This window comes from Dipodomys ordii, unplaced genomic scaffold (genome assembly GCF_000151885.1).
Source record: "Dipodomys ordii isolate 6190 unplaced genomic scaffold, Dord_2.0 Scaffold15, whole genome shotgun sequence".
NCBI classification, from domain to species: Eukaryota; Metazoa; Chordata; class Mammalia; order Rodentia; family Heteromyidae; genus Dipodomys; species Dipodomys ordii.
The window spans coordinates 7,578,310-7,595,013 of NW_012267231.1; the positions used below are offsets into that span (position 1 = coordinate 7,578,310).

The 16,704-nt window shown below is 45.7% G+C and overlaps 1 protein-coding gene across 1 annotated transcript in view; it reads right to left on the reverse strand.

Annotated features, from left to right (window-relative positions):
* The window catches only part of Igf1r (insulin-like growth factor 1 receptor), a 223,329-nt gene that overhangs the window by 177,943 nt on the left and 28,682 nt on the right, over positions 1-16,704 (reverse strand). The window contains exon 2 of the mRNA XM_013012046.1: positions 8,273-8,818. Coding sequence (XP_012867500.1) covers positions 8,273-8,818 — 546 coding nt within the window. The remainder of the gene's footprint in view (positions 1-8,272; positions 8,819-16,704) is intronic.

The following is a 16,704-nucleotide window of genomic DNA, read 5'->3' on the forward strand; positions in this document are numbered from 1 at the left end:
CCAGGAAGTATTTCTAACAAGATCAGTCTTTACAATCTTTATTGTTTTTTATTTTATTATAGGCTCTCTGGCTCCCTTTATTTTTTTTTATGTGCACTGCAGCTGGGTCCACCTCCCCAGTGACCCCTACCCCCACCCCATAGGCACAGGCAGCTCAGCACCCAAACCAGCCACAGCTGCTCTCAGCCACAACGTCTGCCTACCTGCATGGGCTCAGACATCTACTGTAGTTCTCTTACCTCTCTGACTTCACTTTCTACTGTTTTGGTTACCCATGGTCCACTGTGGGCCAAAGCACATTAAATGAAAAATTCTAGACATAAACAATTCCTGCGCTTTGAGTTGCACACTGTTCTGAGTTGTGTGATGAAATCTCGAGCTGTGCCACTTGGTCCTGTCGGGGCTGTTAAGTTGCCCCTCTGCATAAAGCATCCACACTGTTTGGGTCACGTGACCATTAAATGCTCAGAAGTCAGCTAGATAGTCAGATCAGCTCTCCGGGTATCACAGTGCTTATATTTCCTAAGATTTGATTACTTTACGTAATACTGGCCCCCAAAGTGTATGAGGAGTCATGATGGTGATTTTGTTACTAGATACTGTGAACGTTGTTCTCCTCCATTATGAGCTATTATTTCAAATCACAAATGGTGTCCAATTTAGAAACTGGACTTCACCATGAGGTATACACGCATGGGGAATATGTAGAGACCTGAGACATCTGTGGTTTTAGATATCTACGAGCTAGTCCTAGAATATATTCCCCCACCTCACTTCAGATAAAGGAGGACTACTATACTACTACTCCGCTTATCCAAGGCTTTTAGGAGAACAAACCTGAGGTGGCTACCGAGGGGATCTGTCTGCACAGCTTTTCTAACCAACGGCTCTGAGTATCTAGCAGCTAACGGAGTTGCTAAACACAATGCCTCTGTTCCCATCCCACGTGGATTCCATGAAAAAGTGGCAGGAAGGAGAGAGGGCTGGGTGCTTGTTTGTGACCAAGGCAAAGAAACAAAAAAAGACTTCTGTTCAGGAATGAGTTGAAACAGAAGCCCAGCTTCCGGAAGAGGGCCTGGCATTCCCACACGACATTTTCCCACCCACCTGATCCCCTGGAACGGAAGGAAGATCTAAGGGAGGACAGAGAGAGCCTGTGTTTGTTTCCTGCAATGGGGGTGAGAGGAAGAAAATGAAACAAAATGACAAGAGAGGAGCTGAGTGAGAGAAGCAGTGGTGTGTACATGCATGCACACGCGCACACACAAATACAAACATGCACAAAACACATGAACATACAACATGCATGAGTGCGCATGTATACACACACCCACAAACACATGCACAGAGCCAGTATTGCCCAAAAAAAAAAGTAGGCACAAGCTCCAGCCTGCAACAGATGGCTACCTTCACTATGTGAGACACACATTGTCACAAACAAAAGTGTACCTCCTTCTTGTCTTTACCAAAAACTGTGCCTACTCTCTAACAACTTTAATTCTTACACATACACACACTCACTCACTTTACAAAGATAGCATTTCATGTCAGTATCAGACAACAATCTGCTGCTGTTTCATAAATTCTCCCAAATACCAAGCTTGTAGGCAGAATAAAGCATAAAGTTTGATAACCAAATAGTTTACATGGAACTATAAAGTCCCTACTGACATTTTGATATGGGCGCATGTACACTGCTGATTGTTCTTAAAAGATATGGCTTATCTAGACAGCCACCAGAACTTAAAACAACTCAGGTTAACTTAGCAAGAACCACTCTTCCATGAGGCCCAGTGATTTTCTCACAATGTAGAAAAAGCAACAGAAGAGAGCACTTTAGATACAACAGTAAACAACTCCAATCCAACTTCAACACTCAGAATTTTAGGTGGTCTCAGAAGGTAGGTCTTAGCTTAAAAATAAGCAGCTGCTACCATTTACCAAGAACCAGCTATGTGCTGGGGAACCAGGTACATGATCATCATTGTGTCCCTACAGAAGGTGTGACCTGCCACACTGCCTTCAAGTCAGTGGGAAACCTAATTAAGGGCCGTATTTGGAGACCCTACCTTCTGCACCTAAGCCCTGGATTTATGCCATACGCTGGAAGGTGGCAAATCTCCACATGATGGCTTCCAGCTACTCCACTAGCCAAACTTCACTTTTGAACCACACCATGCATGAGTTGGGCAATACAATCCAGGCCAAGATGACATGGGCCCACACATTCTAGTTGAGAATGTCACATACTGGCCTACACATGAAAAGAAAAGAGGCTTTTTAGGAGCACGAAGAAACCAGAACCATCCTACAAGTCAGCTTAACTGGTGAGATCCGAAAGCACTTGGGATTTTTCCAAACACCTCGAATTGGGAGGAGGGGGGAGTGTTATTAAGAGGGAAAGACTGAGAACATACTAGTTTCTAAGATGCTATTTTTAAAACTTCTGAAGTAGACTCAGGAGACTGACACCTAAATTTAATGACAATTAGCCAAGTAAAAATGACACATCTTCTAAAGAGTCAGGATAGTATAAGAGCTGCCCCAAAGAATCCTGGACACAAACTGCTTCATGATCAAGGTACAAAGGGGTCGACAATCAGGGAGAACGCAATGTGATCCCCATGCCTGACTATAAAAGGCATAGCAATGAGGCCGGGGGTGGGGGGGCACGTGATCCTCTTCTAAATAAAGATCACCCCCACATTGAGAGCAGCTGACCAGACCAGAGGTGTTCCAAGGAAACAGAGACAACATGAAGTCAGAGCCCCAGGGTCCACTGGCCTTTCTCAAGGTCCCACCTAAAAATGCTGGTCCATATCATGTTCTATTTTAGTAGTCTAGGGAGGGAGGGGGGAGGGTCTAGAGTCAGAAGAAGCCTAGGGAAGACCACCCAGTCAGCATTTAACAGACAGACTCCAAGATCCCTGCATGTAGACCAAGTAGGGGGGAAAAAAGTTAAGTTGAAATACCACACATCACACGAATGGTCTCTCACAGCACAGAAGCCAGCGGGTGATGCGCCAATGCTTTAAAAAGGCTTCCTCCTTGATCTGGCAGGCCAGATGTGCCAACCTGGGAGAGAAGGAGAGAAGGGAGAAAATCCTACTCCACAAGTCAATACCACCCATGTAAGGGGGCTATTGGACCAGTAAGAACTTGCAAACCCAAGCCCATAGCATCTACCTTCATTTTGTGCCTGTTCCGGGCACAGGTGCTAAGATGACAGCAGCATGGTTTCTCTGTCGTTAATGGGTGCCATGTTCTCAACACAGGCTCCAACCTACTACTTTCCTGATTTCTCATTTCAAAAGCAGAAGGTAGTGCCACAAACTCCGGGACCACTGACCAGCTGAGGCCCTTTCCATTGAAATAAGGCTGCCCCAGCACAGCCAGCTTCCAACACAGCCAGGCACCTTCACGGATTTCCCAGTAAAGACAAGAACTTTGCACAATCAGGGACAACCTGAATAGATAGAACTATTCACTCTCATGAGCTAAAAAGTACTGGGAGGCAGAATTTAGCAGTTAAGGTCTTAGGTTTTAGCGCTTGTTTGGCTTAGGAAGCATCGCCCATAACCTGGAATGTGGTAACAGGCAGCCACTATGCATAGCAACACTTAAGCAAGGAAGGAAGAAAACCACAGACACTCAGGAGGATTCACCTCTGCCCTTCCCAGCATGTGGCTGGACTTCAGTAAAACCCAAGTAATGAATTCACAGCTTCGCAGGGTCAAGCTTCAACCTTCCAGATGATGTTGATACTTCTCCATCTTTGGCCTGGAATCATCCAGACAACAGTGGGAGGGAGAAGAGTTTCCATCCTCAGTGGACCCACTCTGCCAACTGAGAGCTAGAACGGGTCTGGGTGGCAAAGTTTCTTAACAGCGATGATGGCGACAAGGACAGAGAAAATATCAGAGAGGTATTTCAAAATCCTAACATTCTTGGGCTTGCTGGGAACTGCCATTGCATAATGCTAAGGAGGAGGGGTAGGGGCAGTCCTCAGACAATAAATTCCTCATGAAGTGGGCGCCATCTTTGTGCCTGAAGAGAAAACCAGGCATCGATGGATTCTCCCACACTTCACACAGCACTGCAAACAAAAAAAAAGTAGCCCACCTGGTGCTGGAGAACAGGCCCACCAAAGGCCACCATGCCCAGTGGAAAAGGCAAGTCTGGTGCTCAGCCAGGTGAGCAGAGGGAATGTGGAAATGGCTGGCCAAGTAGAAGAGGACCACTGGAAGTCAAGGACCCCCAGCAGGAGGGAGGGAATGGCCCATAGTCCAGTGCACATGGTCCAGTGCCATGGGGAGGTGGTGGATCACCAAGGAGCTCATCTCATCCTCTTTGGACCTGCTACAGGGTTGTGGGGAGGGTTAGTCATGCCAAGTGGGGCTACAGGGTACAAATCAAGGAGGCTCTGTCACGGTGTAGGCAAAAGGTAGGGTGGAGGAAGGCAGACTGAAGCAACATAAAGCAAATATCCAAACAACACCCATGTTCCCGACATGTGAGCCAGGAGGACAAGTGCTTCCTAGCCCAACCCCTGGAAGTGCTTCCTAGCCCAACAACCGGCTGGAAGTAAGGAAGATGCTCAGATACTCAACTGCTCTGGATGGGTGCAATCAAGAGTGCAGAAAGCTCTTGTCTAGGCCTGAGATGGTATCTGGAAGCTAAAAGAGGACAATAAGGCCCCGAAGGACCCACAAATGCAATGGGAATGAGGAAAATAGAACTCTGGTCATGAGGTGAATGCAATGTTCATGTCAGGAAGTGCAACTTTGGGGAAATGGTGAAGGCACCAAGGTGAAGCCTTTGGGAATAAGATTAGTGCCCTTATATTAGAGAGAGCTGTTGCCCCTTTCACCACGTGCAAAGCAAAATGGCACTATGAGCCACAAAGCAGACTCTCTCCAGACACTGAAATCCATCCGCACCTTGATCTTGAATTTCCAGCCTCCAGAAATACAAGAAACAAATCTGTTGTTTATAAGTCACTCTGTTTCTGGTGTTTTGTTACAGCCAGCCCAAATGGACAAAGACCACCAGCCAGTAAACTCTAGACTGAGGAACAGAGGGCAACAGAGAAGACCAGAGAGGGGCGACTGACCACCCCAGACAGGAGGGCCCTAACACTGTGTCCTTGCCAAAGTGAAAAGGCCACATCAACTGATTTCAGAGTCTCTTGCTCTTGAGGATCAACTCAGGCCTGCATGAAATCTCAAGTCAAAAGCAACCAGAAACACAGAGGTGTGCAAATAAGCCACCAAGTGGCCACTTCTTTAACAGGCTGTCTACCGTACTGCCACCCACCAAGAGTCAAGATTTAGAAGAGTGTAGAGTGTCAAGTAATAGCTGTACATCAGCACTAAACAATTGAGTGTTTCTCCGTGACATCAACAACTTCACACTCCAGATAAGTCTCTTTGCTTTTACGGCCGTCCAGCATAAGAACTGAATGGAATTCTTCAAATGGCCATCTACCACTTAGGGAGAACTCGAGGTAGGCATTTTGTCTGGACTCAGTGCCCTTCTGGCTCCCTGGATGATTACCAAGGGTTCTGGCTGGAGAGGTAAGGACATGGCAACATTACAGAGGCCAGTGGGCCAGAAAGAGAATGGGAGGAGAAACTCCAGACTCAAAGAAAACCTCTACGATGGTATTCCCTGGCAGACACACATGCAAATCATTTGTAATTTCAAATGTTCTGTTAGCTACATCCAGAGTAAAAAGGAGCAGGTGAATAATTCCATAACACAATTTTCCCTAGTCTAGTGTATCCCACACATTTGTATTTCAACATGGAATTCATAGAAGAGATTATTCATGAGCTCTTTTGCTGGATTTTTCTCCTTCTTCCAATGAATCCTGTATGTGCTTTACATTTAAAGCAGGTCTCACTCAGACGGTCCACAGATCAAGTACTCAGGTAGGTTAAGTGCATATGGTTTGTGGCCACCATAGCTGCACAGGCCTAAAGGGAAACCAAGTGAAAGGAACACAGTCCAACTCAAGTAGAAACTTCTAAGAAATTGTGACAGTGCCTGAGTTTTCCTGACAAGATAAAGCGAGGACAATTCCCCTGAATGGTTTTTCTTTATCAATCTTAAACAAGTGCTTCATTGTGAAATCACAAAACACATCAGCAGGATTGGGCCAGCTGGTGGGGGGTGGGGGGGGGCTGCAGGGCGTGACCAGCATCTAGTCCACAGCTGCACCAGCATTAGGGCTGGCTCAAACCATCACTACTCTTTCATGTGCCTTTTCTCTTTGTACTTTCAATCTTCCAACAGCCCTGTGAGGAAGGAAGGATCAATTCCATCCCACAGATTAAAAAACAAAACAAAGAAAAAACCTGATGCCCTGGCAATTTAAATTACTTGCTCATCTCTGTTCACTGCTCTTAGACTTGGGCCAAGAATTCAAGCCTCAACCCTACCCTAGGCTTCCTCAGCAAGCAGATGTCAGAAACAGACAAAAAGCCACAATGAGTCCAACGCATCTGTGAGTCACTAACAGGTGCCTATCTAATAGCACTGCCCATTTCTAAACACTTACATCCTTACATTTAATCACCAGGAAAGAAGAATGTAACTGCTCTAGGACCATGCCCAAGTACCACCCAGAGAAACTGGCCCGTCCAAGGTCACCTGGGATAATCATCTCTGCGTTCAACACCTCTCTCTCCTACCCCACACTCACTCCCTCGATAACTACTTTTACTTTTAAATACCAAGGCCACTTTTCAGATATATTTTGTTATTTTATCCAACTGCAAATGAAGTCAAGGATAGGGTACAGTTTTTAATCAATCACAAAAGAACCCTCCTCCAGCACTAGCCTTACAGTGGTCCTTACAGTGGCCCCATGGTGTTCTTGGCTCTTTGAGGTGGGAACCTGGCCCTACTAATCAAACAGTTACACACACATACACACATACACACACACACACACACACACACACACACATCAAATGCATGAAGGTATGTAATATCTCAGAGGATGCACCTCCTCTCCTCCTGGGCTCTGGTCAGTGGAGAGCTCAAACAACCACTATCTATGGGGTCTGGCCTATCTTTATTTTACACAATGTACTATTTCAGCATGCTTACCAATTGAGGACTTCTTTGCGACTAGCTAGAGTACATGGGCTCTGGGTCTTTCACTAGGCCAACCACTAAATAATAAGTACTTACAGCTAACACACTGAGGAAAACCAGTGAAGAGAACCTTTCTAGCCACTATATCTAAACACTGGTGAACATATAAGACAAAAAAATAAAATAAAATTAATTTAATTTAAAAAAAAAGACAAAGGTGCCCAATGTTGGTAGCTCACACCTATACTCCCAGCCACTCAGAAGGCTAAGCTCTAATTATCACAATTCAAAGCCAGTCCAGGCAAGAAAACTTGAGACTCTTATATCCAATTAACTACCAAAAAGCCAGAAGTAGAACTGTGGCTCAAGTGGTAAAGTGTCAGCCTTGAATATTAAAAAAAAACAAAACCCTCAAGGACAGTGCCCAGGCCCTGAGTTCAAGCCTCAAGACCAATACAATAAGTAAATAATAAATTAATTATTTAAATGAAAATGCACCCTCTTACACAGCTATCTGCAAGCACGTCTTGAACAAGTCTGAACCACAAACTCCTGTAAACCCATCCAGAACTTGCTTGCCTCAGCTAGGAGGAGTTCTAATTATAAGCCACAACACTCATGCACTCCTGTGAATGCTTAAGACCAAGGACCACTTACAAAGGACGTGAGTAAGCTCTTTATTTTTCCTTTATTAAACTATATTCATGCTAACGAAGTCTTGCTATACAAAAAAAAAAAATCTCTTCTTGCAAAGGATAAGCAGCCCCTACCTGCCAATCTTGGGGTATTTTCCAAACCTACCAGGTTCCCCTTTCTCATCAGGAATCCAAAGCTGAAGGCCCACCGACTTCTAGTCCAGAAGTGCAGTGGATTATTGCTAATATATGATTGGATCTGTCTTGACAGCAGCCATGATGGCCTCCATTCCTGGGGCTCTCAAGTGCAGAAGAAAGCCAACCAGCACCCCCGGCAGTTGGGGCCCCTTTCCACAGAACGCCATACCGCGTTCCGATGTGACAGAGCCTCACCTTGGTTCCCAGGACCCATGTATTCAGAGGAGGAAGAGGAGGAAAAGGAAAAGAAAAGAAGGGAAAGAAGGAGGGGAAGGGGAAGGGGGAGGAGGAGGAGGAAGCAGAGAGAAGAGAGTAGCAGACCCCAGTGTTCTTACTTTTCTGGCAGTGATTCGTGGTCCAGCAGCGGTAGTTGTACTCGTTGTTGATGGTGGTCTTCTCACACACCGGCTTCTCCTCCATGGTCCCGGGACACAGGTCCCCACATTCCTTTGGGGACTTGTTCCCCACGATGTAGTTATTGGACACGGCATCCAGGATCAGGGACCAGTCCACCGTGGAGAGGTAACAGAGGTCAGCATTCTTCTCGATTCTGATAGCCCCCCGAGTAATGTTCCTCAGGTTGTACAGCCCAATGTCCTTGAGATTGGTCATCTCGAAGATGACCAGGGCGTAGTTGTAGAAGAGTTTCCAGCCACGGATGACCGTGAGGTTGGGGAAGAGGTCCCCGAGGCTCTCCAGGCCGGCCACGCGGAACAGCAGCAGGTACTCGGTGATGACGGTGAGCTTGGGGAAGCGGTAGCTGCGGTAGTCCTCGGCCTTGGAGATGAGCAGGATGTGGAGGTAGCCCTCGATCACTGTGCAGTTCTCCAGGCGCCTCAGCTGCTGGTAGTCATTGCGGATGTCGATGCCTGGTCCACAGACTAAGCGGGGGACAAGAGGGCAGAGGCAGGACATGTTTCAGTGCAAAGAAGGGAAGTCTTTTTTGTTTTCTTTTTTTTTTTTTTTTTGGTAGGTCATGGGGCTTGAACTCGGCCTGGGCACTGTCCCTGTGCTCTTCAGCTCAAGGCTAGCGCTCTACCACTTGAGCCACAGTGTCACTTCCTGTTTTCTAGTGGTTTACTGGAGATAAGAGTCTTATGGACTTTCCTGCCCCGGCTGACTTTGAACCACGCTCCTCAGATCTCCAGCCTCCTGAGTAGCTAGGATGACAGGCATGAGCCACATGCCCGGCTAGCAGGGAAGTCTTAAAACTACTTCCCAACCCACAATGTGGTCAATTCATGGGGGGAAAATAATCTATGTTAAGGAAAGGAGATACAGTTCTCCACTGCAGACTAATGAGGTACAAGCTGTAGGCTGAATACCTGGCTGATGATCTGGCTACTTATAGTACCCTCATGAAGTGCCTACACCAAGCCAGATGCTGGCCAACACACTCCCTGACTGTGGCAGAGACTAGGTGCAAATGAAAGCCGAGAGTCCAAGGTATCATGAGGGTACAGGCAAAAAAATGAGGCTGCAGCCCAGCTCCTCAGCTGAACAGAGCTCAGTTAGGCAAGATTCAACAACCTCCATCTGCACCACTAAGCCATCCTGTCTACACTGGAGGATAGTCACCATGACCAAGACAGTGGAGACTCAAAGCAGCCTGCTTTGAATCAAACATCTATAGGTCAGGTAGGAGGGTACGTGTGGTCAGCAAGCATATGAACTAGGAAGTACCTTGTGCAGATCACTGGTTCTCTGCGATTCTCAAATGCACATCAATGACAGGTACTCATCCAAGTGTACCCCTCTGCCTCCTCCACATCTATTTCCTTCCACCCCATACACTACCTCCCAAGTCTCCCTATCTTTTACTCAATGACTCTCTTATTCTCTGACTTGTTCATGTCCAAGATCGGCCATTCCTGATGCTCCTCTGAAGGCACAAAGCTAGCAATTTAACCAGCAACACCTTTCTCTGGGCTCTATATCCCAAAGCCAGAGGGTTCTTGGATGCTTTTCTCAGTTATACCCCTATCTCCCTGTCTCGGGAACCCAGCTCAGACCTTTCTTTTCACTTTGTCAGGCCCACAATGGCAGGTCCAGGAAGATGGGGAAGGGAAGTTGTTTTTATTTCCCTCACAATTATGTCCTCAGGACCTAGTACTTGGTCCAAAGTTACTATATCGCAGAGCAGGTGTTGCATGAATGAAGTCCACCCAGCCAGTGTCTCTATCACTGAACCCTGTGATCTGAACCCTGTGGACTCCAGGGTGGTCTGCAGCCATACCTTCCCATGCCCAGCCTCCCCTGACTCCAGGGGAGTTCATCTCTTCCTACTGCTACTTAATCTAATGATGTTCTCCTTGCTTAATTAGCCAAACAGTCTCCATCTCCACCACACCAAGCTCCTTCCCTCTTCTCCCTTCCTTCTTCTCTCCACACACTGCCTTGATCTCTCCCTATGCAGATTTCAACTCAAATATCACTGCCTCACAGCTGTGCCCAAACATTCCTCCCCACCCCGCAACTTCACCCTTCTTTCTCCCCCCCCCACACTGATTTTTCCATTTCAGGTCAGTAACTGCACATCCTGGAGGACTAAGGCTTGAGTCTTCTCTGAGAGACAAGGAAAAAAACCTATTTCTTTCTTTCAATGTCCCATTTAAAAATTCTCATTCTTTCGATGTCACTATAGGTTGAGTACATTTATTTGTTTATCCAAGAGCATCTGAACTCAAATCTATTCTTGTATTCAACACATGCTCAGTCACAAAGAATGAGGCTCCAATTTTATTTGCCATCATTTCCAATAAATCACAGAAATTTAGGACGCAGAGGAAAAGCATGAAGGCACAGAACCCAAGCCGGCTGGACTTCCACACTGCCACCAGATGCAGACGGCAGCGAAGAATCTGCTTCTCTCTGCCATCTGGCTCCTGTCCATGGCCAGCGAAGACCTCTGCAGGCGGAGGTGGACCTGGCCGAGCCTCCCAATGAAAAAGCCATCTCCACACTTCACACTTTCCTCCCCATTCATAGAACAAAAGGGGGAAAAAATAGGAAGAAACTACCCTTTCATTCCGGAAGAGAGGACAAACCCAAGCCACAAAGTACAAGGCAGGACCCAACAAACAGCCATTTGGGATTCTGTGAATGACACTGTTGGTCTTTGGGGTGTTTTGTCACAGAAACAGAAAAAGAAAGAAAGGGAGAGAGAGAGAGAAAAAAAAAAGGAACTCAAGCTGGACCATGAATGATAGCACAGTGTTCAGAATGCACCAGCCACAAACAGGAAGGAGAATGCTGCATGCTACATTCTGTTTGTTCTGGGAAAGAATGCATGCATTCAGAGAATAAATACTGGGCATAGAGTGTGAGATACGCCCTTTGCTACCACCCATTGATGACTACGGAGACTTAACAAAACTCCATTCCTCCCTTTGCAAAGCAACCCACACGGGCAGGATCCACTTGAAGAAGGTGAGATCTAGGATGGCTTAAGAAGAGAAGGGAAAGTTGGCGTTGATGAGGAGAGGCAGGAAGCAGGGAGAAGGGCTGTCACAGGGCAGGGGGTGGGGAGATGGCCTAGCTGCAGTGCCCTGAGCCACAGCAAATCAGCAGAGGCCAACTGATGTATGTTGAAGGCTGGGGAGGGTCAGGCAGCCTGGTACCTGGGGCAGAACTCACTTTCCCAAAGATACCATTTTAAAACCAAACCTTTTACAACTGCAAAGGTCACTGAGAAAACACACACACACACACACAAAGCAATGGACCTAAATGTTTGTAAGAGTTATTCTAGAAATGTAGTATGTTTATAACGTGTTCTGCAAGCCATGGAAGCTTGAGATCCTAGAAAAAGAAAATCGGTTGGCTCAGGGCTGCATCTTTTTCAAGGGCAAGAAGGGCTGTTCCCACCTACTGTGCAGAAGAGGCCATGACAACCAGCTAAGTGGAATGTGTTACTGCCAACAGTCACAGGCTTGAGGCAGCATTACTGATCAACACACGTTAGTTAAAAAAAAAAAAATGCCCCTCCACTCTTTTTAAACATCCTCTCCATTATTTTTGCTGCCAGTCTAAATATTACTAGCAAATACGGTGAATAGCAAAATCCTTCATTATCCTTCAACAATTCCCTTAGAGAGTATCATGCTATCCGCTTCATTAAAATGTTTTTTATTTTGATCAAGCCTTCTTCAAAATATGGGAGAGTCTTAGCTTACGGCTGGAAATAAAAACATTGAGAAGAAAAATTAGAGCTCTCTTACTATAGGTCTATAGGCAAATAACTAAGGAAAATATATTAGCCAACCAAGCATCAACTCTGGTTCTGATGATAAAAGCCAACCTAAAAAAGCCTTGGAGTCTGTGTAAGAAATCTATTTGGTCTCAGCTGGTGGCTCTCTATAGCCGTTCATTACTTGTCTTAGAAATGAATTCATTGGAACAGATAACTTTATACACCAAAACTCTCACTAGATGCTATCTTTCTGTGGGAGTCAAAATGATTTAAAGGGTTAGGGGAGGATTAACCTGCTACAGGAGCAACCTCGTCTCCAGCAAGTAGCAAACTAGACACCATGAGATGACCCCCAGTCAGGGCTGCAGGAACGTGACGAGAGGGGCTCGTGACTTCATTCTAAGAAGGTCAGGAAGACTTTTCAGAGGGGGAAACCCTGGAAGATGAGCTGATGATTGGCGGGACCTTGCCATTTCTCTTCTTCTAGGACCCACGCTTGAGTCTATCACAGAGGCTGGGCATCTAGACTCATCTTGGAGATGGCTGGAGCCCACTTGACTCCCCCTGGGGAGGACTCTGGGGGTTATGGCCTGTGCAGCAGGGACCAGAGTAAACACAGCAGCAGAACTGAGGCGACAGAGCAGCCTGAGACATGGAAGTGACTCAGGAAGCCAACTTTACTTTGCACCTCATAAGACAGCATTCAAAATCCCTATCATGCACTGAGACCATGCTAAAAGCTCACAGAAACACCAAAAATTTGCTCCTGAGAAGTGCCCAGGTGATACCACTCCTGCTGATCCAGGAGGCCCTTCCTGAACCCAGGGATGGGCCTGCGGGACCCACTGCATAGGAAAGAACTCACTGACTTGCCCCTCACCCGCCTAGGTTGCAGTGCAGGTGCAGCCTATGATCAGGTGTTTGCCTGACCTGAACACAGCCAGAAAACCCTGAAGCAGCCCACAGGAACTGGACACACAGAACAGTGCAAGGTAAAAGAAAACAGCACCAGAAAACCGCATGGACCTCCCAAAGTGGCAGAGATTACAGGAGACCTTCGAAGTCTGGTAGAACCAAGCCAAGGGGGTGGGGAGGGTGGCGAGAGATTGCTTGGGAATAGAGATCTTATCCTGCAACTAACAACAACCAAAAAAAAAAAATCAGAGACTGGGAGATGGGAGAAGAGGGAGATAGTGTTATGATAATAAACACTACCAATTCTCCAGAGTTGGTTAGAGTAGAATTTTCTGTGTTAAGTATAAACAGACACAATTCATGGTAAGCTCTTTATCTGCGTGTGTCAATGAGAAGGTGTTTACATTGTATATGTACATTTCTGTTTTTCACACAGATGGCAGTCTGAGCCACCTGACACATCCAATAGTGAAAGGGAATCACAGGAACTGAAGGAATTCCTATTATATAACACGTGACTTTTGAGGGCAGAAATTAAAACCTAAGTGCCATCCGATTGTGCAAATTATTCTTTACTGCCTGGCAGCAGTAGTTCACACCTGTAATCCTAGCTACTCAGAAGGCTGAGATCTGAGAATCACAGTTTGAAGCCAGCCCAGGCAGGAAAGTGTGAGATTCTTATCTCCAATTAAGCACCTAAAAATGGGAAGTGGAGCTGTGGCTCCAAGTGTTAGAGCATAACTCTGAACATACACACACAAAGCTCAGGGCCAGCACCCAGGCCCTAAGTTCAAGCCCCATGACTGACCAAAAAAAAAAAAAAAGTATTTTTTGCAATCATGCATAGAAGCCATCTCTATGGTGCCTATAAACACTATCTAAAAACCTATGCAGACACAAAACAGTTCTGCAGACTGGAAACATTAAAACTGAAGGCTGCAATGTAGCAAAGAATTTACAAAGATGGGTGAGATGCTTACATCCTGCCATGCCAATTAAGAAATTGAATTAATTCAAAGACTGGAACACAAGCTCCAGTGTCCGCTCCACCAACAGCATCTGTAGCCAAACAGATTGGTGCAGAATAGAGCTTTATTTGCTTTAATGGAGGAACAGCAACTGTTTTCCTGGATCCTCATAAAAACAACTTTGCCCATCCTGACAATTACTCTGAATGTCTTTCTGGTCTTAAAAATATCTAAGTCAAAATAGGTACAGTGGCTCATGTCTGTAATCCTCGCTACTCCAAAGACTGAGAATGAAAGCAGGAAGATTGCAGTTCAAGGCTAACCTGGGTTTACAAGACCTCATCTCAACCAATAAAAAGATGTGCATGCTAGCACATATCTGCCATCTCATCTGCACCATAAAGTATAAAATAGGAGGACTGGTGCTCAGGCATGTACCTTGATTAAAAAAAAAAAAAAAAGGAAGACTATTACAATGTATCTAGAGGGCTTGAGCAGCAGCTCACTGTTTGAGTGCTTGCCTGGCAAGTATAAAGTTTTGAGTTCAAACCCCAGTACTGAGGGAAAAAAAGTTATCAAGTGCAGTGGCTTATACCTATAATCTAAGATCGTTGGAAAGCTAAGATGAGAAATATCATGGTTTTAAGGCCAGCCTGGACAAAAAGTTCTTGAGACAAAAACAAAAACATCAGGCATGGTGGTACCTATCTGTCATCCCAGCTACACAGGGTGCATACATAGGACTACAGTCTAGGGGCAAGGAGACAGAAGAGGAAGCTATTTGAAAAGAAAAGGAAAAAAATGGCTAGAGGCATGCTTCAAGTGGTTGAGTGCCTGCTTAGCAAGCCCAAAGCCTCAAACCTCAGTACTGTCTGCCTACCTGTCTCCAAAAGTCCAGTACAGTAAGTCTCTATGTTTCAACAATGATGACCTTGTTAAAGACTCCTACCCTGACAAATTCTTTACAATGTCAATAGACGGACTGATTTTTTGAATGGATGATCGATTTTTTTCTTTGATGACACAGTTCTCAGGGGCTGGATCCCCTGGGTTATATCCCAAGGTTACACACACACACGCACACACGCACACACTGGGGGGCTCTTCGGGTAACCAGGGCCCATACAAGTCACACACCCTCTTCAGTGACTGCAAAGCCAGCTGCTGTTGGGCGGGAGGTGGAGGGTGAAGAACAGCTTGGTGTACAGAGGTCAAAGTAATGCCCACAATGAGCAAGCATGCACCTTACGATGTTTAGCTTTCCACTCAAAATCAGGCTAACGTTCTACATCAAAGCCAGCGCTGTGTCCCCCTGTCCTCTCCCCGCCTTCCTTTTGTAGAACACATTACACAGCTCTAATCACAGATCACAGGCTCCTGTTAAAACTGTTTTACTTCACTCTACAATGCTCCAGTTTCCTTAAATGACCCTGTACTCCTTTTAATTAGCCAGTTACCTGAATCTTGTTGATTATCACTGTAGAAATCCCAGAAATTCACCTATCCCTGGGATGTGATTCTTTGATTCTGTATAGATATGGTGTTAAAATATGAGCCTTGTAGCTCATTGGTATAGTCCTTGCCAGGCATGCATGAGGTCCTGGGTTCCATCCCAGTAAAGTAAAAAATAAATACAGACGATAGATGAATGGATGGATGGATTGACTGAAGTGTGTGTCATGTATGCACAACTACCTGAGCCTCTTGAATTACTGGGGTTGCTTTTTTCCTTTTGTGTTTTTGTGTGTGAGAGAGAGAGAAAGAGAGAAAACTGGTGCTCTTGGGCTGGAATGTAGCTCCATGGCAAAGCGCTTGCCTAACAAGTACAATGTCCTGGGTTCGATCCCCAGTACCAAAAAAGACAAAAAAAAATACAGTTTAAAAAAAATGGTGCTCTAGCACTTGAACCACAGTTCCACTTATGCTTTTTGCTGGTGAATAAGTCTCATCGACTTTCCTGCCCAGGTTGACTTTGAACTGCATTCCTCAGCTCTCAGCCCCCTGAATACCTAGAATTACAGGTGTGAGCCACAAGCTCCCAGCTGCAGAGATATTGCAAATGCCAGACTGCAAGAACACAGACTTTGTCCACTGAGTCCTGCTGAGATCCTATTATGCCTCTATTGAAAAGGCAGAGAAATATACACACCCAAATAGTAAGTACACAATCCCCCCTGAAGAACCTGAGGCAAATCTCCAGTAGAGGGCCGAGGGGTGCTTTCTCAGTCATGTTATATGTCAACATTTTTTGTTATCAATCACTTGATGGATGGCACAGATAAAATGCTTATCTAATTCTAGGAAGACAAGTTTTCCAGGAGAAATGGTAAAATACACTGGATGACAAGAGTCAAGAGCTAAAAAGATCAACAGATTGGAATTGCAACCGGGAGGAAATAATGTTATTTGGACACTTGGGTGCAAAAAAAGAAATGCACAAATGTAGGAGGTGTGAAAAAGACTTAGGAGATTTAATTGGATATAATTTCTGTATGTGATGATGGGGTGCTGTGCCTGCCAAAAGAAAGAAGAAAGAGAAAGTCAGGCGGTCTTAGATGGCACCTAAGGGAGACTTTAGTAGAATTCAGGGGAGGCACCAGATGCTGAGTTCATTTCTATCTCCAAACTTTAAAAGATAGGCAAGCTGGTAAGAACATCCAAGCGACAGCCAGACAGGAAGGAGCAGGCCCCA